This window comes from Branchiostoma lanceolatum, chromosome 13 (genome assembly GCF_035083965.1).
Source record: "Branchiostoma lanceolatum isolate klBraLanc5 chromosome 13, klBraLanc5.hap2, whole genome shotgun sequence".
NCBI classification, from domain to species: Eukaryota; Metazoa; Chordata; class Leptocardii; order Amphioxiformes; family Branchiostomatidae; genus Branchiostoma; species Branchiostoma lanceolatum.
In genome coordinates, this window is record NC_089734.1 from 12,258,677 (window position 1) to 12,284,281 (window position 25,605).

The 25,605-nt window shown below is 39.0% G+C and overlaps 1 protein-coding gene across 2 annotated transcripts; it reads right to left on the minus strand.

Moving 5' to 3' along the window:
- Positions 1–157: 157 nt before the first annotated feature.
- On the minus strand, positions 158–25,224 carry LOC136447005 (kinesin-like protein KIF28). 2 transcript variants are annotated; one of them, XM_066445666.1, is made up of 26 exons: positions 25,159–25,223; positions 20,427–20,626; positions 19,703–19,835; positions 18,746–18,831; positions 18,408–18,525; positions 17,516–17,627; positions 17,016–17,123; positions 16,726–16,820; positions 16,557–16,595; positions 16,382–16,452; positions 16,105–16,165; positions 15,432–15,623; positions 14,818–14,933; positions 13,763–13,877; positions 13,207–13,270; positions 12,502–12,642; positions 11,760–11,923; positions 9,786–9,934; positions 9,055–9,192; positions 8,562–8,645; positions 7,703–7,906; positions 4,931–5,050; positions 4,297–4,470; positions 3,590–3,667; positions 3,191–3,247; positions 158–2,891 (listed from the first exon to the last, which is right to left on the minus strand). In XM_066445666.1, the coding sequence occupies exons 1-26, from the start codon at positions 25,199–25,201 to the stop codon at positions 2,643–2,645; spliced, it is 3,111 nt and encodes a 1,036-aa protein (XP_066301763.1). In that variant the 5' UTR covers positions 25,202–25,223; the 3' UTR covers positions 158–2,642. The 2 variants fall into 2 exon arrangements, with proteins under 2 accessions (XP_066301763.1, XP_066301764.1); XM_066445667.1 differs by lacking the exons at positions 158–2,891; positions 3,191–3,247; positions 3,590–3,667; positions 4,297–4,470; positions 4,931–5,050 and adding an exon at positions 5,082–5,220 and having other exon boundaries at positions 25,159–25,224.
- Positions 25,225–25,605: the final 381 nt, after the last annotated feature.

Sequence of the window (25,605 nt, forward strand, 5' to 3'; positions counted from 1 at the left end):
ATAACTAATAGACGTCGCTGTGATACCGTCCGCATGGTCCCAGGGAACCCATTGGACAACTGGACTGTTGCTCAATCCATCAAAAGAGCTACGAATATCAATAATAATGTCGGGAATATTTCAAATATCCATTTACTAGAAGTAAAGGTGACAAGTGTACAAAATGGCAAACTTTATTCGATGTGGAAAGAAAGTTACATTACATAGAACTGGTACTAGTGTGACTCAGTGTTGTACAAGAAACGACAGTGTAGTAACGTCAGAGATGATGGCAACTGGAAATGAAAATCAAAATACGAGTATACAATAGAAACATTCTTACAACTATTCTGGATCAAAGTTAAACTGTAATTGCCATTCCATTTTTGTGCAGCAGTTACAGTTCAAGCCTAATCTAAAATGACTTCTACCAACACAGATGAACTTTCAAGTGAATTTGTCAGTTAATTTCATGTGGCATACACATACACATACACATATAAAGGTACAGGCATTTTTGTAGAGAAAAGCATTCAAAGATTGAGACAGTTTGAAAAGTGCAACAACAAAGTCTGCCATGAAAATTTTTTTTACACCAAGATATATCACTGCATTTCCTAAACCAACAGATTTAAGGTACTGGCATTGAAGGCACATTATAAGGCACCTTAAATCTTATCTAAGCACAAAGTGGTGAAGTGTATTTCATAATTGTAACCAATATATACATTCAAGTATCTACATGTATAACCTCCACGTATCACAGCAAAGCACATTACCATAAATATAGATCTAACATATACATCACAATAGAATTTGTACATTCTCTACAAAAATACTATTTTGTACATTACCAATAGTGATAGTAATGCAACTGTAGGGCATTAAAACAAATCAACAGCATTTTAAACTGTTACCGTCTAAAGTTAAGGACAGAGAAGTTTGGATGCAGCATACAATATTGCTAAACATGTCTCATTCTTTAGTTTTTTGAAAACCCCTTTTCATCAAGAGAGTTTTCTCCAGTATCTTGTAAACAGACTTTTTGCAAAGACTTAAAGAAGTAGCAAGTGACAACAAAGGAAGAATTCTCAAAAATAAAAGCGGATACTAGTAGTTGCTCTAGAACGTGATTGACTAGAATTACATGTACAACAGTACTATTGCACTTTTTCTTTTGTTTTGTGTGTCTCACACCAATTTTATTTCTTGGTTAACGAATTTTTTGGGTAAAATTTTAGCATGAGGACATCATTAAAACAGAAGGCTGGGGTGAAAACTTGATCCTGTTCACTCCCTGAAACTGTGTTCATCAAAGTACAAACTTTCCTCTGAGATTCTGTTTTCATGTTGATTTTCCAATCTAGCATTTATTTCAAAATTCCATTAACCAAGAAATTTAATTGGTGTGGCTTTAGTAAGAGAAGTACTGCAACCCCTATCTTAACTACAACCTGTTTTAAAGATTGTATGGCATTGAATTATACCATCATATCAGTTTTGAACATTATTAGAGAATGTTGCATTTTGGTTCCATACAATCTTTAAATGTAAAAGCAATGTAAGGCACATTGTCAGGTATATTTCTAACATTCATCTTTTGCGCAAATTTGTCACTACCAAGGTGATGGGTCGTATATATGGATCATAAAAGTTGAAAAAGATTACCAAAAAAAAATTGCCAAAAAACTATGGACATTGTCTCTCTTTTTCCTATACAAGTTTGTACAAATACAACTCTAATAGTATCAAGTAGATAACAGTTACAGCTTACAGCTTTTTTTGCATAGAATTACAAGTTGAACACAAACTCTAAAATGTCCACAATTCCATCTGAACATTGAAAAAAACACATATTGTGCCGACATGTGTATGTGTAAATATTATCAGGCACATTGTACTGTGTCAAGAAATTGTCTTACATCCAAAAACAACATTTTTACTGCATAGGTCAACACTTAAACTGCGTATCTAAGTGACAATACGTACATTACATACCCAACCAATACCTCAACCACTTACAAAAAAATCTTTTAAAATTGTAAACACCCCAGTGTCCAAAATCCCTTTTCAAATAGAATTCAGTGTTGCAAGCTTTCATTACAATATTTTGACAACAACCAGTGGATAAACCTGATTCATAAAGTTACACTCTATTGAATTGAACATAATAGCTGATCTCCAAGCAGATGTGAGGTGGAAGATTGTAACATTTTGTGGGTTTAGTTTTTCTGGGTTGCACATCTAAGAGAAGCTTGACAACAATAAAACGTTAGAATCTTCCATTGCAACATCTGCTTGGTTATTACAACTTATGAGAGCAGAGAAAGTGCTATGTAATTCAGCCGAAACCTAGAGGTAGACAGCTAATGCCCTGTTAAGAATTTCTCCATTCTCACCATAGATAAAACTCCTTCCATATTTTCCCAAACAGGTGTTGTATTAGTTTTCATTTTTGGTCTTCACTTTACACAAAAGAATTCTAATTCCACAAAGTATCCATTTTAGTAAACAGTACACTTCTAGACATCTTTTAAAAATCTTGGCATACAAAAAGTGAAGACAATCCCTTTTGCCATATCTAGCACGTGACGGTTGTGAGGAGAACACATGATATAATTGAGAAGGTGATTTTTTTTTACATCTTACAAGATTATTTTTCCTCACTGCACAGTGCATGCAGTACTCTTATTCACATCCCCAGCCTGGTTGCTAGGTGGGGCACTCTTAGCAGCCTGGTTGCTAGGCGGGGCACTTCCTCTACCATTTGATGCAGCTGGTCCATTGGTGCTGGGGAGGGGGGCAGGGGTCGGCTTCTTCTTCTCGTATTTCTTAATCTCCTTGACAATGCCCGAGGTGCCCTTGAACTTGCGCGAGAAGTTTCCGCTCAAGATGGCGTCCACATCTTCCACCTGATTGGTTGAAAGAAGAATGGGAGTGAGGTCATGCATAAAACATAAACAAAGAGCATCAACTGTGTTGTTCATAGATTCTTAGACTAACATTCTCATGTTCTAATATCACTTTTGAATGCAACAATATCGGTGTTGCATAAATATTTAGAAAAAGATGAAGAGGATACAATATTTAGCTGCTGATTTGATAGTAGACTGCCTTGTAAACTGTTGAAGTCAGTGGTTCTTTACTTAGCTACTAGTACATGTAAGTTGTCAACCAACTTATACTATCAGATGTTGAACAGTTGACAGACCTGTAGAGTGCTGGACCCGGCAGTTTTTGCTTCATCCACAAGTTTCTGTATCATCATCTGTAAGGGCGAAATTAAATGTCAGATAATAGTAAAATCATGTACCAAACTAATCAAAACCAGTATTACATGTGTGAGCAGTATGCCAGTTTTCATATCCTGTGCACAAAGTACCTGAAGCATGTTTCATTCTGAATTGGAAATCTCCCTTTCTCCAGTACTGTTATGCAAATGATTAACCCTTGTTACATGAATTGTTAAACTATTTGTCAGAATCATTGAGTAAGATGCTTTTGTAAAATACTCAAAAGACATACCAAAAGATCGACCCTAAAAATGAGAAAGCAAAGTGCTTGCTCTGGGCAACTGTAGACAAGAGAGAAATAGAATAGAAGGTCTCACCAGTTTCTTGTCCATTTTCTCATTCATCTTCTTCATGAGACTGACCTCCTGGGTCAGCTTCTGCTTCTCCTCATCATCCTGGGATAGGTGGAGATGAAGATGATATTAGAAAAACAAAAGAAGAACATAACACTGAGAATTATAGTTAACATTCTTCCAGGCCAATTTGTTCATTTCCTGAGTTTTCAGATCTTAAAGTAAGAATGTAACAAAATGAGGAGATGAAAAAAAAAGGCTGGGAGGAAAATTTGCATCAGACTATGCTCACTCCCTGACACTGCGTGTGTGCCAAGGTATAGACTTTCTACACATACACTGTGTTGATGTTGATTTTCCAGTTAATTCATCATCAAGAGCAAAGAAGTAAAAGGTAAACTAAGGTAAAGATAGTCCCATAGCTTTTTTGAGACATTAGGGGCAGTGGGGTGTTATCCACTGTGTCTAGGTCACAGCATTGGAAGTCGGAGCCCAACCCTCTCCTTCCAGCGCCTTTTACCTGAGTCCCTAACAGAAGTCAGGTACCCATTTTTACACCTGAGTGGAGTTTTGTAAATTGCCTTTCTCAAGGATAAGACGTCTAGTCAGGAATGTCGGGAATTGAACCCGTGACCTATTGATCTTGTGTCCGCTAGCCTAACCATTTGATGCCACATGGCAAGAATTAAAATTGGTGTAACCTAAGGTTAAATCTTGATAATGATTCCCACCTGTGTGGTTACCCGTTTCTGCGCCATGCGGTTCTGCTCGTTGAGGTTCAGCCCGCCCTTCTCCATGGCGACCATCTGTTTGGTGGACATGTTTGCTCGCTGTTTGTCGGCAGCAGACGTCTGTTTCCCCCACACCTCCAGGATCAGGGGCTGGGTGTTCAGGTACTCCACAAACTGGAGAAAGAAATTTAAAGTATAATTCATCCATTTGATTAGGCCTTATACTGGTAGATGACTTAATGGATAACACCCTGAATTTGGACATCTGTGGCAAGAGTAATAAAATCAGCTTGATCTCCAATGTGTCTTTTGAACATTTCAATATACTGTAATAAATTTTGTCATTATCGTTTTACCTTTTTATACAAAATTATAGACACATCTTGATTTGCAGCAATGTGTAACCTGAGTGCAAGCAATGTATTGGGTTGTGAGGAAATAATTTTTCTGCAAAAGGCAACAATTGCTGAAATCTTATTCCATTCTTTTTATTGTACGAATCATCGTACGCAGCCTAGAAAGCTAATGCACAATCTTTCGCTTTGAATGAATGATGAACCTCTTCGTTGAAGGTTTGAGAATGCAGGATGTACTATGTTTGTGACCTATGACTGAGATAAGACATTACATGTACCTGTTTAGTGACAGGGCTGTAGGAGAACTGCTTGATGTGTTTGAAGTCGGGGTTGATTCCTGTGATCCAATTTGTGCTGGTGCTCTTCTCATCCAGGTAAAACTTGTACTTCACACAGCTCTGAAACACAGATAGACACATGTCAATCATCATCAGTCACTTTGGACTGTGTTGATTACTGGTAAAACTTGTACTTCACACAGCTCTGAAACACAGACAGACACATGTCAATCATCATCAGTCACTTTGGACTGTGTTGATTACTGGTAAAACTTGTACTTCACACAGCTCTGAAACACAGACAGACACATGTCAATCACAATGGTTGCATCTATCTGTATCTGTATAGCAAGTGTAACCGACCTTTGGTGTAACACACCAGATTTGCAGGCAAACGGTGTGGCAGAAGCTGGTTGTATTACACTGAAAGACCAGTGTCACACCTAACCTTTGCACATCTGACTGCAAGCCTTTTTTAAAAGCTTAGTCTAGTGAGGATGTTTTTACAGCACTAATGATGGCAACGAGTTTCACTCTACAATAGTTCTAGGAAAATACAAATCTTTGAACACATCAATCGGAGGTTGATAACTTTGGTACTTGAAGGAATGACAAGACTGATATTAGACGTTTATACGTCTACCAGTTTATAATTTGTCATTTTGTACATCATGCATAGTTAGGACATCTTTTTTCTATCTTCAAGTGGCATCCACTGCTCTTTTATTGATAGTGGGCAGGGAATTGGTGATCTTGTTACTAAGCTTTAAAAAAACAGCCTGCTTTCCAATAGATTTCTCTCTGAGCAGCACTTTCAGCACCAAGGAAAGGGACACCAGTCTTCACTTTTGGCCATGAAAAGTTTATTATCTATTCAGTTTTACAACATTTGTGGAAGTATTAACATAACAGGTGACTATCACCTTTAAATTTCAAGATGTCAACCCGGTCCAGACTGTGAGGTTTGATCCACTCACACCGGGAAGGACCCCTACTCTTTTCGATAAGTGTGGGGGTTAAAGAACGGTTTCAAAGTGTGGCTCTCTTCAAACACAGGATCGCCATTTAACGTCCTATCCAAGGGACAGCCCTAACCAAAGCTAGATACTCATTTCCACCTGAGTAAAGTGAGGAAAGTCGTGTAAAGTCCAAGGGCACGATGTCAACGGGAAGAAATCAGGGACCCCGGATTTGAACCCAAGATTTCTGGGTTCTGGGCAAAACACAACCGCAGTGTAAATTTGATATGTCATTTGATAGCATTATTTAGTCTGTTGGTTATGTTTCGCCAACGAAACATATTGTTTTTGTCAGGTTTCTTCTCCTTCTCCTTCTCCTTCTTCTCCTGTCAAATCTTCAAATCGCTTCTTCTCGGTCGTCCGTCAACCAAATAAGCTAAAATTTGGTATGCAGGTAGAGTACGTGTATACCCCTAGACCCTTTTAAAAATTTTTTGATATAAGTTTTTAAAATGATTTTATGGAGGTTTTTTGGTCATTTTCAGACAAAAGTCGCACATTATGGCCTCCAGTGCCGTGGTGTTGAAACCTGAGGACCTGAAATTTGGTTTAGTTGTGCATTGGATATTTACCCAAAGGACCCCATTATTTTTTTTGGCATACACTACTTCAAAATGATTTATTTTGCAATTTTTTGATGCAATTTTTGGTTATTTTCTGTCGGGGCCAGCAAGAACTAGGTCATACTGTAACATAAGCCCTCCTACACTTCCCCTGTCTGGGACTTAAAACCAAGCAGATGTCAGGGGGTACCTATACTAATGGTATTACAGAAAGTTATATGTACCTTATGTTACATGGTACGGATGTTATATTTGAGATGTAGGTACCTATAGGAAAGGTGACTACACCTGACAATTACTTATGCTAATGAGGACCTAATTCGCATAATGTATGCATAAAGTTGTATGTGCCTTACCGTAAATGCTGCGGATGTCATCTTTGAGATGTAGGTACCTTTAGGAAAGGCGAACACACCAGGCCATAAATTATGCTAATGAGGACCTACTTTGCATAATCGATGCATGAAGTTGTATGTCCCTTACCGTAAAAGCTGCGGATGTCATCTTTGAGGTGTAGGTACCTTTAGGAAAGGCGAACACACCTGGCCATAAATTATGCTAATGAGGACCTCATTTGCATGATTTATTCGTAAACTTGTAATTCCCTTACCGGAAAAGCTGCAGATGTCAGATTTGACATGTACGTACCGTTAGCAAAGGTGATCACACCTGGCCATGAATTATGCTACTGAGGACCTCATTTGAATAATTTGTGCATAAACTTGTATTTCCCTTACCGTGACAACATGTAGGTACATGAAAAGGTGAAACTGAAAGCACCTGGACATAACTTATGCTCATGAGGACCTCATTTGCATAAATTATGCTGAAACTTGGATTTGCCCAGGAGTTATTTTGCGACAGCCCACTTCTTGCATGAGGAGTATGGGCGAAACATCCTGAATTTGCTCTTAAAGCAAATGACGGCCAGTCTAGTTTTACTTATTTACTTATTTATTTATGATAATTACCTTTTTTTCGTCTGACTTTATTTACTTTAGTTAAATTGATATTATGATTTAATTAATGTATCATAGTTAAAGGGAAACCCTGGATAAACTTTGAAGTTTCTGGTTTCCCCTGCATGTTTTTTTAATCCATGTTCATTTACTGTTCATTCATGTTATATTTTACGTGCAAATAGACAATAATGATAAGAAACTGAGATGCCACAAAAGTTGGCATCTCACCTGTACGTATTTTTTAGGAAGCCCTCTGGCATGCGGCACTTTGAGCTGAAAGTGCATCGGGTTCCCGATCAGATCCTCTGGGTCTTCCGCAAATTCATCCTCGAGAAGCGAGCCGTCCTGAGCGCATGGTTCGATCTTCACCTCCAGGTGACCGTTCTCCGCACCGCGGTAGTCTGTGATAGCCAGGTTCTCCTCTAGATCAATCTGTTGAAGAAGTCATCACAAAAATCAGCCGTTTTCAACTGAAAAATGACAACTCACATGTTCAGCATACTGTTAACGTTAGCAACATACTGTTCTAGGAAGAGCATTAGCATATACATTATTAGATAGATTGTCTCTACTGTTATTCATGTATTAGATGTGTACATTTGTTAGATATCAGAAATAGCCAATTGTCATGTATCTACAAGTTACCATACATTGTACCAGTCCTGTTGCAATTGTCGCGCAATAAAGTTCTTCTACATCGTATGTTCTGCTTGACATGGACATGGTTGTCTGTCCATGAAATTCCATGCCATTCTGTCTGGGGACAGAATTCCAACTCAACTATGCAAACCCAAGTCTAGCAAATATTTCAGTAAATGTTAAGTGATCTTTAGTTAATTTCTCCTCTAGATGAACCTGATTAAACTTTATCACAAAAATCTGTCTTTTTGAACTGAAAAATGATAATCATACCAAAAAATATTTCCAAGATTCCAAAGATTAGGAAAAAGTTAACAATGTAATTTGTTTCAGAATCATAACTTAGACACATAATGAATGCCCATAAATGGAACCCAAGCTAGGGGAATATCTCCATGTAAGTTTTAGAACGTTTGACATTCATGAATCTTATCACAGCGCCACCTACCAGGTAAGCCAGGCTCTGCAGGTAGACGTGCACACTCCCCACCAGCACCTCTGAGTCAGAAGGCTCCCAGAACGGGTCCTTGTCCTAATGAAAGGTATGACGCTATAAGAGATCTGAATCGCACACTGTAAATGTTAACATTTTCCCGGTGGTTTCATGTTTGCGTTTTTTGCAGGGACCTCTCCATCACAAACTTAAAACCACCATGGTAATGCTTGTGAAACACAAGAGGAGAGTAGTACAGTCTCCTGGGTCCCAGGAATTGAACCCAGGCCCGCCAGCACACAAACAGCACACAAACCCCTAGGCTAAAAGGTTCGGACCCTGTTAGACTGGTCAGTTAGTGGCGCTTGAACCACACGGTTACAATAGTCCCCCTTTTCTTTTTAACATTTGTCTTTGAATCTCCAGGTTTGATAACGCCATTGCAAACAATCCATTTTCTTTCCCTAAGTCCTAACCTAACCCCTCTTTAACTACCCCCCTTCCATACCTTCTCTACGTCCCAGTTGGCGTCCCCCTCCACGTAGTTCTGGTACATCTCCTGCATGAGGTACTTGCGGTTGATGAACTTGTTCCGGTCCCACATGAAGTCGTTCCCGTTTTCCAGGTTCTTCATCTTGACACTGACCTGAGAACGAGAGAAACAAATTTGAATGTCACTATCTAAAATGCTAGTGTAGTTGACCCTGAGAACAGAATGTGCCTGAGTATATTTTGCCTGCTGCACCAGCCTGATACTGGCATCTGTATCATAGTACAATAAATCATCTGTGATAAAATCACAATATTATTGGCCTTGTCACATCAAAAAAGGGAATCGGGCTTGTCATAGTAAAGCCCTTTTCGTAGTCTTTTGAAAGACAGTGGATGCCGTCTGAAACGTCTAAACATTTTCAAATTTTGTCCAGTTGCTTGGGTAACTTGTACCTTGTGTATGTTATTATCTGCTTGTCTTACCTTCATTGATGTACTCACATAGTACAAAGAATTACATCAGTAAAACCCTTATCTAGATATACAGTTATATATATAAACTTGACCTTTCTGGCTTTCCTATACTGTGGTGCAATAGTACAATGTGACATCTAAGACAACAAGAAGTAAAACCCTTATCTAGATATACAATTATATATAATCTTGACCTTTCTGGATTTCCTATACTGTTGTGCAATAGTACAATGTGACATCTAAGACAACTAAGAAAATGAAACCTTAGCTCACCTCGGTTCGGCCCTCCTTGAGTCCCCTTGCTTGGGGTGACACCAGCGCAATCTCAAAGCGACATTTCTTATCCAGCTCCTCAGACATGGCGTTAGCTTCATTCACCATGGGCATCATGGCGATCAGGTCTTCCTGTAGCAGCATTTCATCTGCAAACAACAGAATAATTAGGGTTTAAAATACAACTTTGTATAGCTTTGCAAATACTCAAAAGTTTGGGATCTTTCACCCAGGTAAGGGCCTGGTCACATACTTCTAGGTGTACACCAACAAAAAGATTAAATTATTATGTTAACTTTCTTCAAAACTAATTTCCTGCACACAACAGAATCGTTATGTCATGATTTCATACTTTGCGTGTTTAAAAAGAGCACAGAAATAAGGCGCACGAGGAGTCCTTTATATATTGGCACCACCAAAAAATCAGCGCACAGATTTTATCAGTTCTCATCACACGTTGACATTGCATCTTTTGTCCATGAAGGTCGATATGCAACATGGCATAATGTTATCTAAACTTACTATGAATATAAAGGACTAGAAAATGGAATGTGAAAATCTTACTTCAAACATTCTGAAATTGCTTTGGGCTTTTAAACTGCATTCAAAACCCAAAAAATTCAACACTTCTCCCAGTAGAAATTCTACAGCAGTGTATACTGCATTCTGTAGAAATCTGATTAATTTAGCCAGACACATTTCCCAGTCACAGTAGCAATCAAAGACAGGTTGCTTTATACAAAAGACCAAACTTGTGACCTCCACATCTTTGTTGCGGGGAGCCCTCCGTAGAAGCTGTACGGCGTAGTTGGGCAGGACATGGTTGTTCATCTCTAAGCACAATACTTCAACAAGCCAGCTATCCCAAAACAGACAACGCACAAAATCTCCTACACTTCCTTAACTCAAATCATTGGTAGACTAGAAACTTAGTATGAGCCCTAGGGGGTATCACACATACACTAAGGCTACAAGCTTGAAACCTTTAAATTATGTCTAATAAACTGTGAAATTACCCAATTAAATCCATGCCTATCTGGCTTCTATAGGCTAAACTATGTGCACCTGTTTTGGCATACAAAGGGCTACTGAAATCATTTCTAAAAGTTACAAGTATCTGAACAGTAAGAGTATATTTTAAAAATCTAGTGTAAGACAGTAGTGTGTACTTTATGGTCTTTCTTTGTAAGCAGTTCTCTATCATTTGTGGAAAGCTGTTCTTCATCACAGTTAACATTCCTCTGCCTTCACCAATGGCAGATAATCTAAGGTTGAGCCGGGTTGCGGACCCCAAAATAGGACCCATATCTAACGTGCAGAGTTGAGATGCTACACCTGCCAGTGCACTGGTATATAAAGGGCTGGTGACGCCATTCCTGTTTCTATGCAATTTGGTACCAAGGTGATCCCAGGTCACAGAGAAGTATCTTATTTGATGGGAGTTTCTATAGAATAAGTTGTGTCAACTGGTTGGAAGCAACAGTCAGTAAGTATCTACAAACTGATAGCTGTCAGTCAGAACATTTAAATGTCTAAACTTTTTCTTGTTTTTTTTTGGTGTGGAGAACATATTTCTATTATTTTTAGGGACAATAAATTGTATTGTGCTGGACATTGTGTGTCGTTTTTTGTCTCCGTGTGTGTATGTATGTATGTCTGTGTGTGCGTGCGTGTGTGTGTGTGTGTGTGGATAGAATAACTCAAGAAAATGGTAGGTGGGTAGGAGTTTGATAATGGCCCCCTGGCCACTTGCTAAGGTACTGCAGCGGAACATCTGGTTTTGATATATTTGTACATGAAATAACATTCAGATTTGGAAGAGATCTTATTTTTTGACTTGCCCTCCTTGTCCATGCATGTAAAAGCCAGTGTTCTGTGCGATCTCCTCTTGAGCCGAGTCTTACAAATTCTCAGTGTAAAATCAAAGTTATCATTTGTACATAAAATAACAATTAGGTTCGAGAGAGGACTTACTTTTTGACTTGCCCTCCTTGTCCATGTCGAAGCCAGTGTTCTGTGCGATCTCCTCCTGTGCCGACTCGTAGGTGACTCTCTCCACCTTCTTGCCTGCCTTCTCCTGCTTGGCCAGGTCCTGGGGGTGGTGGAACACGTACAGGTGGTTCGACCCAAACATCACCCTGGGGAAAAAAACAAATCACAAAAATTACAGAAAATTTGTCAAACATGTTCAATTTATGTATCAATCTATCTATCATTCATCTTACAAGTCATGTAGTGATTCATAGAAATACTGCTAAATTTGCCAAACTGACTTAATGGTTACACTCCTATAACCCTAAGTTCTGACACCTCTAACCCTAACAAGTAACATAGGGGCATCAGAAAATAGGAACAAAGGGTGTCTCCGATTTAAGAGTGGCAAAGAATTTTTCAATTACAAAGAATGAATTTTCAATCTTAGAACGAGTCTGAAGGAACAAGTTTTTTGTGTATTTAGCCCACATCACTTCATAAGTTCTTAAAACCTTTACTATGAATATTGAGCAAAAGACTAAGATTATAAGAGACAGAGGAATGGGTGGAAAAACTGAGTCTAATTGAATTCACTCACTGAAACTGTGTGTACCAAGGCACAGATCATAGACTTTCCCCTCAGACCCTGTTTCCTTATCAATCTTCTTATTCACCATTAGAGTTTCATGTTAACTATTCATGGATTACATTTCTAAGTATGAGATCAACAAATCAAACCCACCTGTCATTATGGTGCAGCTCTTCCTCCCCATCCTCTGTAGTGAGAGGTTTCCCGTTCACCAGGACTTTAGCATCAGCTGATGCCGGCTTCACGTACACAACATTGTTGTCGTTCCTCACTAAGGCATGCTCAGCCTGGATACTGGAGAAAAGATAGCCACATTACGTTTATCTCCATGATAAATGGGGATATTTTTTCGCATCTGTCTGTGTGTGTGTGTGTGTGTGTGTGTGTGTGTGTGAGTCTGCCTGTGTGTGTGTGTGTGTCTGTGTGTTTGTGTTTCCGGATTTTTGTAGTCAGCATAACTCAAGAACCTCTGGATGGATTATGATGATATTTGGTATGTGGGTAGGTGTTGGATAGATTGTGATTTAAAGGAAGAAATGGTGTAGGTTTGGGTCTCCTAGCAGCTTGTTCTGTAATAGCAGTCAGCACATACTGGCTAAAGCATGTGATATTTGATAAAGGATCATATTTCGCTAAGACATCATTGTTGACACGTCCTGAAGACACGAGATTTAAGGGTGTGGTTAAATGTATCATGCTTTTCTTCCAAGTATCCTTGGTGTCTTGGTCTATCACACCAGTACCGAGTGTCAAGTAGGTAAAGTTATATCTGGTACCTTATCAAATTTTTCATTTTTTCCTCAGCACTGTAGAAATCAATTAGCTATAGATGTACAGGTACATGATATATGTACTAACCTGAGCCCAATAAGTACAACATCAGCTGGTGGGCTTGCCTTCTTGTTTCCAACTCTGGTGTTTCCTAGAATACCAAACAACAACATTGTAACAGTTGTACTATCCGACTTTTACTGTTTAATGTTTATTTGAAGTTACTAGTAACATATCAGCCTATGCCATTAAAAGGCTATGAAAATTAAAACATTGGTACAATTGAACAAACTTTTAATCTGGACAATGACAGCAAAATTCAATGATTTGTCATTTAAGTTTTCTTTAATTAGCATAATCTATAATGATTATCATATAGCCTCGTCAGAAATTCTAGATTTCTTGACATGTTTCAAGGCCTTGAATACAATCTAACTAACCCATGAATATCACTCACTCACTCACTCACTCATTCACTCACTCACTCACTCACTCACTCACTCACTCACTCACTCACTCACTCACTCACTCACTCACTCACTCACTCACTCACTCACTCACTCACTCACTATCCGGTTTAACGTCTTCTGTTCCCCATATCAATCCAACAATTTGAGATAGAAATTTGTCTGATGTCACTGACCTTCCCGGACAAAGTGCACTACCATCCCCGTCAGAGAGGGGTCCTCGTTGAGGTTCCAGAAGTGGGGAATGACCTTCATCTCCTCCTGCTTTCTCCTCTCTGCCTGGAGTTTCTCCTGTAGGGTTGAAAATCAGACAACATCAAATATTTGTGCTAGATTAAACACTTTTGCACTCTACAAATGTCTGTAAGCACTGAATCTTATCTAAAGTGATAGTGGTACGGATTAAAAAGAAATGTACAATGTACCAGAGAGAATTGCAATCAGAAATAGCAGACTTCACCTTCTTAATAATTGCCCATACTGCCATTCAATCTTTCTAGTCTCACAGAACAAAAAAGTACAGAACAAAAAAGCATCACTGAAAATGTGTGATAATTATAATAACTTTATTGCAAGTTCATGCCCGAAGGCTAATTGCAGACAAACAAGTACATGAAAATACATGGGAATCAAAAATAGTTATCTAGTCTACTGTGAAAGTTCTAAGTTAACTAAGGTTGACTATGGTTGTGGTTGGGTTTGACTTCTTTTTTGAAGGCAGTGGAAAATGAAGAGACCCACGTTATACACACACACACACACACACACACACACAAACATATACACAAACATAGTGTTCTAGGCAGTACCCATCAGTCCATCATTTAACAGAATTTTGTCACTCATGACGGACAAAAATTTTGCCCAGCCCGTGTTTTTTTACGGACAAAAATCAATGTGTAAAGACATAGAAAGAGCTTTTCACCAAAAGAGTTGTCATCAAACTAAGCTTAATCTACCAACCAGCAAAATTTGTCCCTCAAAGGGCAGGAAAGAGCGTTTCTGAGGGTTAAGATTTAAAAATTTTCCCGTGGGAGCATTTCTAGGATTGTCACACCTTTGCCGCTGACATGACGGTTAAAAATTTCAGACTGGCTAGAACACTGCACATACACACACACACACACACACACACACACACACACACACACACACAAACAAAAACACAAGGACAAGCCAAAAGACAACAGTTCACTCCCTGCACATCCATCCCTAACAACCCCATCCCCACCTGGTTCTGAGCTGCCTCCTCCTGCAGACGTTGTTCCCAGGTCATCTTCATCGTCTCCATCTCCTCCTGGTTCCTCTTCAGCTGCTCCTCCATGGACCGCTTCATCTCCTCTACCTCTGTAACCACATCATGGAAATGCTATCAATTATCACATCCTAACATTGCAGTTTGGAGTCTCAATTTACATTCTGTAGATGTTAATACTCCCCAAGCACAGGTTGGAGGGGATAGTCAACTTATCATATGCCCCATTTTCTCCTGCCGGCAGAAAAAAAGGTCACAATCTTCCCCACCAACCTTTGCTTGGAGAATAGATGTCACACCCTATTGACACCCAGTGTAGCAGACCAGATTAGGCTCATGGCTAGAATATACCCGGGTACATGCTAGCCAGGGTTATGTTCTGTTCTGCTATACTGGCTAAGATGAGTCAGTGAAAAAAAGCTCTGTTAGCAATAGGAATTCAAAGTTTTATGAGCTATAATTAAAGCAATTTTGCTATTCCTCATTTTCAACAGTTATAACATAACAATAGCTACGAAGGGGGTGCATGGTCAGAGTATTGGGGTGCAGCGCCCCTGTACCCTTCTTTTAGAAAAACCCATGTCACTCACCTTCCTCGGTGAACTTGCCCTTGTTATCCTCCCCCTCCTCTACTGCCATTGGCTGCGGCATGACCCCGCCCCCCTGCGCTGCCTTCAGCATGTCCATCAGCTTCTGGTTCTCCTCCTTCAGCTCTCGGATAAGCTTGTCTGTCGGACTCTCGTTCACGATTGCTTTGGTCTTGATGGCCTTGGCGCGGTCGGCTAGGGGTAGAGATAGGGTAAAAGTATTATTTTCTTCTCTCTTGTTTGCTCTTTTATTTTGTTAATCCATTTATCCATAAATCTTTCCCTTCTACTTCTATTGTACCCAGCTAAAATCAGCTGCAACAGACAAAATGATTGTGATTTCAAATTGGCTGATTGGCTACAGGGCTACTTATTAGAATAAGATCAAGTGCCATGTCAATCAAACACAATGTTGTCCCATTGGATAGTGTCCTGCCAATCAACCATAATGCTGCTTCATTGGATAAAGTAATGTCAATCTAGCAGCAGCATAATGGATACTGGAATACTATTTGCCAAGACAATGCTAAGTCAATCAAAAACACTGTGACAGTCAACCATACTGCTGTTTCATTGGACACGAAAATGATGTCAATCAAACACACTGCTGTTTCATTGGGCAGTGTCATGTCAATCAATCTGTACACCAGTTCCAGTGTCATGTAAGCAGCCTTACCAAATCTCAGTGTGGACAAGGTCTCGTCAAAGTTGATGTCGGCAGGACTCAAGGCTGCAATCTGTGAAACATATCAAACAACCTTTATGAGTAACTGTTATGATTTCATTTTTACATTGCCTCAAGAAAACTAAAATATATGGAAATATACAATACAAACTATATTCAAAGAGGAACAGGAGCTTTAACACAATATAATGGTTAGCATACAACACAACATATGAGGGAAGGATTTTTTCAAGCCATGCAGTTTAAGTTATTCTTGTGGGAAACTCACCATAATAGTCTTACTGTTGCCACCGAGGGCATTCTTCAGTAGTTTGGTCAGCACAGAATCTCTGAAAGGAACTGTAGAAACATGATAAGAAAAAGGAAAACATTCATAAATGTATAGGAAATTCTTTGATTCATACGATTTAAAGACATTAAATTGGCAGAAAAAAACAACTTACCCATTACTTTTCCTTTGCCACTGGATGCATCAGCCAAAGCTATGGGAAAATTTTAAAAAAGAGAAAATTAAGACAATAAATGAAATACACAGAATTGCAAGTTCAGACATTGAAAAATCTACACCATCTATATTAGACAAGGTGATCAAATTGTTTTCTTGTTTCGTACCTTTAATGACATTTCCAAGGGTGGACAGCGATTGGTTGATAGCAGAACCTTCCTTCAGCCTGTCCCCTGTTGCACCTGTACTTTCAGCTCTCTCACTATGCAACAAGAAATACCATTGGTCAAGTATTCTGAATCATCATCAGTGATTGGCTGATGGATGAACCTCTTCCAGTTGAACCTGCACACCTAGCTCCATCGTTATGTAAGAAGACCTACCATTGGTCAATTTTTATGAAAATGTCTGATGATTGGTTGCTAAAAGAGAGCAAGCAAGATGAGAGACTACTTACCTTCCTGCTAAGTCTACCAGGTTGATGACTGAGGATTTAGTCATGCTCTGTCCAGCCTCGTTTGGGGCCTTCTGGCTAAAGTTGATGGCCACAATGGTGTGGGCTCGACTAAGGGAAAAGAAACAGTCATAGAATAAGTTATCATAACTTTCCATGTTACAGTGTGTAACCCTTGTTTGTAAACTTTGAAAACATTTATGGTTCTTGGTGACAAATGTACAGATGTTGGCACATTAGAGCATCCGTGTGTGTTTTTTGGCACACTTTTTTGGTGGGCTTCAGCCAGAGAACGTCGTGCCTTTCCCAAGGGTATGACTTTGGGACAGGGTGAGTATCGAACACGGAACCTATTAGTTCTGAGTCCAACACTCTAACCCTTGTGCCACAATGACATCGACACCATCGACTTTCAAAGTCTGCAAAAAATGTCTGATTTGAATGTTTAAAATTTATGTGTACAAAACTGCTACCAATGATACAGCTGCAGTTCCGGCACTAACCTGCTGGTGGCGTTCATGTTGGTTGCAGCCACTGTTCTGTTCCGTGTTCCTTCGTTGATCTTCCTGTCGATGTCATCGTAGCTGCTGACAGGAGCTGTGACAAGCTGTTCAACTGCGTGGAAAGAAAAGATTATGATATCTGAAGCTCAGTTACCAGCCTGGTGTTTGTATGTAACAGTAATAACAACAAGACTGGTGTCCCTGTCCTTGGTGCTGGATGACATACCATCAAGACTGGTGTCCCTAGTGCTGAATGAAACACCAACAACACTGGTGCTGAATGACACTAACAACACTAGTGTCTCTGTCCTTGGTGCTGAATGACACACCAACAGGACTGGTGTCCCTGTCCCTGGTGCTGAATGACACTAACAACACTAGTGTCTCTGTCCTTGGTGCTGAATGACACACCAACAGGACTGGTGTCCCTGTCCCTGGTGCTGAATGACACACCACCAAGACTGGTGTCCCTGTCCCTGGTGCTGAATGACACATCAACAAGACTGGTGTCCCTGTCCCTGATGCTGAATGACACACCAACAGGACTGGTGTCCCTGTCCCTGGTGCTGAATGACACATCAACAAGACTGGTGTCCCTGTCAATGTTGCCGAATGACACACCAACAAGACTGGTGCCCCTGTCCCTGGTGCTGAATGACACACCAACAGGACTGGTGTCCCTGTCCCTGGTGCTGAATGACACATCAACAAGACTGGTGTCCCTGTCAATGTTGCCGAATGACACACCAACAAGACTGGTGCCCTGTCCCTGAATAATTTGTGCCATCAACACAGTAGGTTTGCTATGTTGTATAATACAGATTTTTGATTGATTAAATGATTTATTGTTTAATTGATTGTTTTCTTCAGTACTATCAAGCCAAGTACTTACCATAGAACCCCTTGCTTGGATGCTGGCGAACCTTCAGTCCTCCCTTGATGCTGGCAGTCTTTGGGTTGAGAAGATCTCTCACCTGTTCGTTATAGATCTCCAGCATACTGACAGATACCTGTGGATGGTTATGCAAAATGATATGTTATGATCATGCGCACCATTGGCAGTAAACTAACACTGTTAATATCTTTAAGTACAAAAATTAACCCTCTCCCTGCTACCTAACTCTATAACTAATAGAAAATGGGGTGACAAACAGTGTCCTACAGTGTGCTATAGGTTAAGGATGACCTATGTTATTAACAAAATAGAAAATTCTTAGATTTTAAGCTGACCTGAAACTCAACGTCCTTTGCATCCGGGTTCCGTTTCTTCTCATCAATACCAACAAAGAGCTGCTCACAGGTGATAGGTACAATACCTAAGGAAACAAAAGATACAGTATGGACTTCTGTCTGGAGTGGGTGATTCACTACAAATCACCCAGATAGAGGCCAGTTGAACATTCATCTCATATCAGCCATACGATACCGGTAATTTACACCATTCACCCGGACGAGAGACCTGACGCATCCCGGTCTTGTATCAGACTACAACAAGTATACTGTACCAGGGCAGATTATGATCAGGAGTGTAAAACTACATGTACATTGTATCAGTTATTTGACATCAAAACGCCTATCTGAACGTAGACTGACTCTGTGCCAGGACTTTGCTCGTGCGATTACCAAATCTGGCAGATATGCACCCTGGCTTTCCCCAGCTGTCAACCAGCCACACAACATGAATCTGAGACATACCCGACTGTATAAAGTGCCTACTGGGGCTAAGCGGTATCTAACTAGCCCTGTTTCATCTTTATTGAATATTTTAAACGCATTGTAACTGACCTGTGCCCTAAATTGAATTTGACTTGTCTTGAATCAAGCTTTTCTGTAAAAATTGTCTATTTTCGTCTATTGTTCAATGGAAAATGTTGGTTATATTCAATTAATATTGTTTTTATTAATGTCTTTTAGAATGCTGTATGATTATGTGTGACTTTTATAATAATGTATGCAATTGTGGATGTAATTAGTACTAAGCTGTACAATTTAGCCCTATAGGCTACAAACAGTTTTTGTCGACCTTGAGTGGAAAATAAACTAGTCTACTACTACTATTACATCAAAAGAAAAAGGAACAGAGCCAAGATTGAATATCAAGCTTACACGATTATCAGCTGTCACATATTCGTCTTAGGTTCTACAAGAGGCATCAGGTGTTTCTTAACATTGAAATGAAGTACACACCTTTGTTGTTGCCATACCCCACCATAGAGTAGGACTTCCCTGATCCAGTCTGTCCATAGGCAAACAGGGAACAGTTGTAGCCCTTCCAGGCATTGGCCAGCACCCCTCTGCCAAGATCTTCAAAAACAATTGTCTAGGGACAAGATGGGCAAATAAGGAAAGAAAAAATTCAGGCTTATGACTTATCGGTAAGATTACAATCTTATGGATGGCGAAAACAAGTCCGATGATTCTGATTCTACAACAAAAATGAAAAGAAATTTATAACAATTTGTCCTAAATTGAAATCACAAGCAAAAAACCCTTTTGTAAATGTACATGTCTGTAAATCTTGACATGTGCTCTGTTTTTGTTCTCTCAAATTCCTTGAATTCATGACACCAGGAATATGCATTTCTGCGAACTTAAAACACCTTTCTCCTCGTTCCTGCATATATAGATGAATTTCCAGTATTGTAAAATGAGATTATGAAACAAAACTGTTGAAAAATCAAACATTTTGTACAACATTCTGTCATAAAATTAGCTTATATTTTACAAGTTTTCCAACCCTGTATTGGGGTCTGTAAAAAAGTATGATAAACAAGGTGTAGCCAAAAACAAATTCCTTAGGGAACGCATTCGTGGAATTCCTAGAATACTTCAAAAGCAATCATAGTACTATACAAACAGCTCCGCCCCTGAGGCGTCTCCAAAAAAATTCATCACCATCATGTTGCCTTACCTGATCTGCATAGTTGGAGCCCGCACTGTTCTTTTCCAGGTACCCATCATCCCTCTCTCTGTACCCGTCGTGCGACCAATAGGAGAAGTCGAAGGTGAACTTGCGCCCCTCCTCGGCCAAGTTGGCGGGGTCTTTAATCGTGGTGGTGTTCCCCACCATGTTGATAATGAGCGTGGCATTGCGAGCCTTCTCTCGGTCATTGTGTGAACGGTTAAGGTTCGTCTTCAAATTTTTGAAAGTTCACTTGCACATACAGAATATCATCAGTGAAAGGATACATGTTATGAGAGGATAGTAAAGTAAGATTCTTCGAAACATAAAAACCAACATGTGCTTATGGTGCCTTCTTCCACATCCAACTTAAAACGACTTGTAATAAAATGACTGATAGATGAATGGAGGCCTGTCTATACATAGAGGGACCATTCAAAGGACCTGGGTCAATGGGGAAAATAAACCATCACCAAAAGTGGCCACAATGGCCAGGTGGTCCTTATGCAGAGGTGGTCATTTGTACAGGTTTCACCGTAATCATTGATTTATATAGTTAAAGAAAAATTGCAGATAAACAAGCTACCAAAACAGAAAACATCTTTATAAAGAATGTTTCTACAGTTTTCTATCCTTTTCTTGTATAACAGCTGCTGTTGTTATGATAATGCTTTTGATTGTTTCAAGTAGGTTATGACTTATGTATACTACAGGCCTCAACCCAAACTTGTTTATTTTCTTGGCCTCTGAGGCATTGAAAAATCACAAAAAGGTATTAAAAGACCTTCGACAACATTTTTCTTGGAAGAGGAATAAAAAACAAAATGCACTGGAGTACCAAATCTAAACTCCGATCAACAATGAATTGAACAGCTTTGTTGAAATGTGTACTAGTATTGGAATACTCCTGAGTGAAGTAGTAACAGTTGTCTTGACAAAAGCCCTGTAGTAGTGACCACCTCTGCATTAGGACCACGGCCATGCATTAGGTTATGGCACCTTTTTTGAGTATTAAAGGCAGACTAAACTTAATTTCGTAAAGCATACTGCATTATGTTAAATATACCACTAAGACCAGTTCTGACTTGTTTTACACTAGTCCATTATAGATTAGCGTTTTTTACAACATTTCAAATTGGTGGCCTGGTGCCCGTAATACTCGACGAGTCCAAAGACCGTGACGTCAGAATCCGTCAGAATCCGTCAGAATCCGACTGTTACGATCGATGCGTGTTCTATAGAACAGATTCTGGGGCCGAGTCGGATTCTGACGGATTCTGACGTCACGGTCTTTGGACTCGTCGAGTATTACGGGCACCAGGCCACCAATTTGAAATGTTGTAAAAAGCGCTAATCTATGATGGACTAGTGTAAAACCAGTCAGAACTGGTCTTAGTGGTATATTTAACATAATGCAGTATGCTTTACGAAATTAAGTTTGAACTTGAACTTGAACGAGGACATCAATGATGTCATCTCGGGAGACAATGAGGAGACAATTAAGTTTAGTCTGCCTTTAAGTATCCTGTCTACTGATTGTGACCAACCATCTACTGCAAGTTACCATCTTCTTCAGGTTCTTTGAGTGGTTATTTTATTAAAGAAAAGGTCTTACAGTAACAATACCAATCTAAGTATACCTCCACTATCCCTGCTTTTAGTTCAAGTCATCATTGCATCAATATCACTGCAATGCACAAAAATACAACCATTTTGATTATTTTTATTTTAGAATATTCTCATGTTTTCAAAGGGATATTGCTGATAATATCTCATTTCAAGATGGTCATATCACCTCAAGATCTATCTTACCACACTACAATCAATACAATCTCCTTAATGAATAATTCATGCAAATCTGCAACATGACATTTGAGAAACTACATTTCATACCAAAACAAACTGGACAAACACCGTAATTGGATTAACCATTATAAAGAAGTCTGTTGAAAATGAATAGAGCACTCAATTACTGAAATTCAAACCAATAGCACTTAGTAATATGATCTTTGCACACACAAAAAGTCTGTGAACTTTGCTTTTTATCAATAATTAATGAGTAACAGATGTTTTCCTTCTCAGGACTGCTTTATAACAAGTTTCATGTACAAGTACACGATCATTCTTGCCATGGCACTGGAAAATTTGGTAAAGAAACCTCACATAAAAATCTTAATACATGATTATACATAATTCGCAATTTTATGAACACCGGGTTTAATACGTTCAATGGCCAAAGGGCCTCAAGGTCTGATTGGTCCAGCGTTTGTCGTTGTGCGCTTGCCCGACCGAGCCATCGCCATTTTTTCCTTTGCATGGTTTTTGGCGACGCCTCAGGGGCGAGCCAAATTTTTACTATATTGTGTGCAGATTGCAAGAATTCTAGAAATTGTACAGGAATGTGAAAGTCCATGGGACGATAACTCAAGAATGCCTGGATGTATTGTCTTCATATTTTGTAGGTAAGTAGGTCTGTGGGAGACCTTGTAATGATTGGATTTTGGGCCCCCTAGCGACTTTCTATGGTACTGCAGGGGAACTTTCACTTTTCAAATCTCGTCTTCTGAACATGCTATAGTCATGATTTTTAAGTGGTGGATAGCTCTTTGTTAGGAAAATATGTCCTGTAGATTTGGACCCCTAGCGGCTTTTTTTTTAACTGCAGGAGCTGATTTAGACTCAAACTTTGAAAGAGAATAACGCAAGAAGGGGATGGCGAATCATCATAATTTTTGGTGTGTAGATAGCTTAAGTGATGATTTACATAATCATATGCCAATTATGCAAATCAATATCTGATTTGCATAATTAATGAGGACAGTTAATAAATCAGCTGAATTCTATCATAGGACTCTCAAAACATGACATATGTAACTGAGAAAGAGAGAAATATCGATAGATATCAATTATGCAAATTGATACTTAATTTCCATAATTAATGACAAAATTCTTTAAATCCATAGTGGTAAATGATGGGGATTTCATTTTTGCACCATTTGGAAGTTAAGTAAATGTGGCCACTATTAGACACAAATCTTGCATAGAGGGCCTCATTTACATGATTTATGAGGAAATGCTACGATATCTTTTTTTGTGAAATCAAGATTTTCATACGTTGGACAACTTGTGTTATTTTAGTAGAGAAGGTAATCGACTGATATGATTTATGCGAGGTCCTTATTTGCATGTGGGCTAAAAACGAAAACGTTAACAGAAACCACCGTCGCCATGGTAACATCTTTTTATGTTGCCAATCTTGTAGGTCTTATAGATATTCCAGTCTCTACATAGAGCATTGATTGATTGAATACAGCCAGAAAATGTTTGAAATTTTGGGCCAGTGAAAAGTTGGCTTGGGCTTCTGAAAATGACAACGTATTGGCCCTATCCAAACAGGGAACTATTTCGCACTGCTTGTTGAACCCAAGAACATAGCATGCTCCAATGAAAGTTAACATTGCTTACCTCACTAGGTGACAAGCGTGCAAACAAGCTCATATTTACATGGCAATAGAACGATTCGTTGACTCTAAAGGGTTGATTTGAGTACAATGCAAATAAATTTCAAACCACATAACAACAAAAACACTTTACCCAAAACTTACAGTAAACACAGAGATGCCGCAATTTGAATGTGAATTGAATGTTTCCTGATGTGCTTAGTAATGTTTACCACAGCAGTCAAGAACCTATTTGCCTTGTTTACATTAAGGACTGTTCAAATACATGACTAAGCTATTCCACCAACACAAAGTCTGAGCTATTTTACTGATTAACTGCATACCTTAAAAGAACAATGTTAAGGTCTGCCCGAGGTCAGTCAGGATTAGTTCAGGGATTTTAACCTTTAGCACTCTTAAGTAGCCGTTTGGCACCCAATTCCCCATTGGTTACAGAGTTAGGCAGCAGGGAGAAGGTTAAAAAGTTAACTAGAGAAAAGTCGGATTTATTTTACAGTGAGGGCCCACAGTGTCTCTACTGTAACTTACTGTAAGTAAAATTATTGTTGAGTAAAATAGATGATGTCAATTACAACAACAAGTTAGATTGTTAAAAATTCAGTTTCCTTTTAAAATAAAAATGTAGTCACTCTATATTAGTCTGGATTCTTTTCTCTTACTTAAAAACAAGTTTTGGATACATGGGTTAAAATCAAGAGGTGAAAATGGCACAAAATCAGACAAGGAAATAAACTCATGCAAAAAGAAAATTCTACCTTATTATCTGAGTTATGTACTGAGTTTGGTAATAATGCATGGGATATAAACAAAAATAATAAACATGCAAATCAGATCTTTCTGGTCCCCTAGAATGATAAAAATAGCAGATCATCGTAAAATCAACATGACTTGATTTGTTACGTTTATTTACGTCTTTACAATCGAAGTGGGAGGGGCATGATTTTTGCCACAAAAATCATTATCATCAATAATTAAAAACAACATTTGGAGCAAAAATAAGTTCTTGCCAACAGTTTCTTTCTCTATTTATATCTCTCAACAAAGAGTCTATCACCTAAGCTGTGATCAAATATTACCGATAGTTGAAGGTAACGTTATATAATTACGAACAGGTGTTCTATGTTTATAACACCGGTCACCACTGTAAACAAAGGCGGATTAAACACCTGTACGTTTACCTACGCTTTCAAAACAAGAACATAGCCTGTACAAAGATATCTCCTACTTACACACCAAATTCTAGACCCTAGAATCTTACCAAAATCGAAAGAAAAAGGATATAAAAGGCCGAACCCTCACTGCAACTTTCACGTTCTCCGCCATCTTGGAATGGCTGTTCCAGGAATCAGCCTACCCCCCGCCAGCTGTGTACACCTGTCAGTCAAAATGTCTACTTCCGTAATATTCCTTCCACCTTTACAAATTAAAACTTGTTTAGAAAAACTGTGTTCAATTGAATGAATACATATTTGATAAAATAACTCAAAGTAATGATAATCTTTATTGATATTTATTGAAATATATTGGGGAGGCTACAGGTGTGACAGGGTGCATTGACCCGAATATTGTATACGTCCGTCGCCATGGTGAATAAATAGCTTAGACAATGTGGGGATGGGCCGAGATGTCGCGCATATTAAATCACTAAGCTCACGTATTACAACCTGGCTTTGTGTAATAAGGTTCTTGCTTTGGGCTTACCGTTTGGCAAGTAAAAAGAGAGTTTC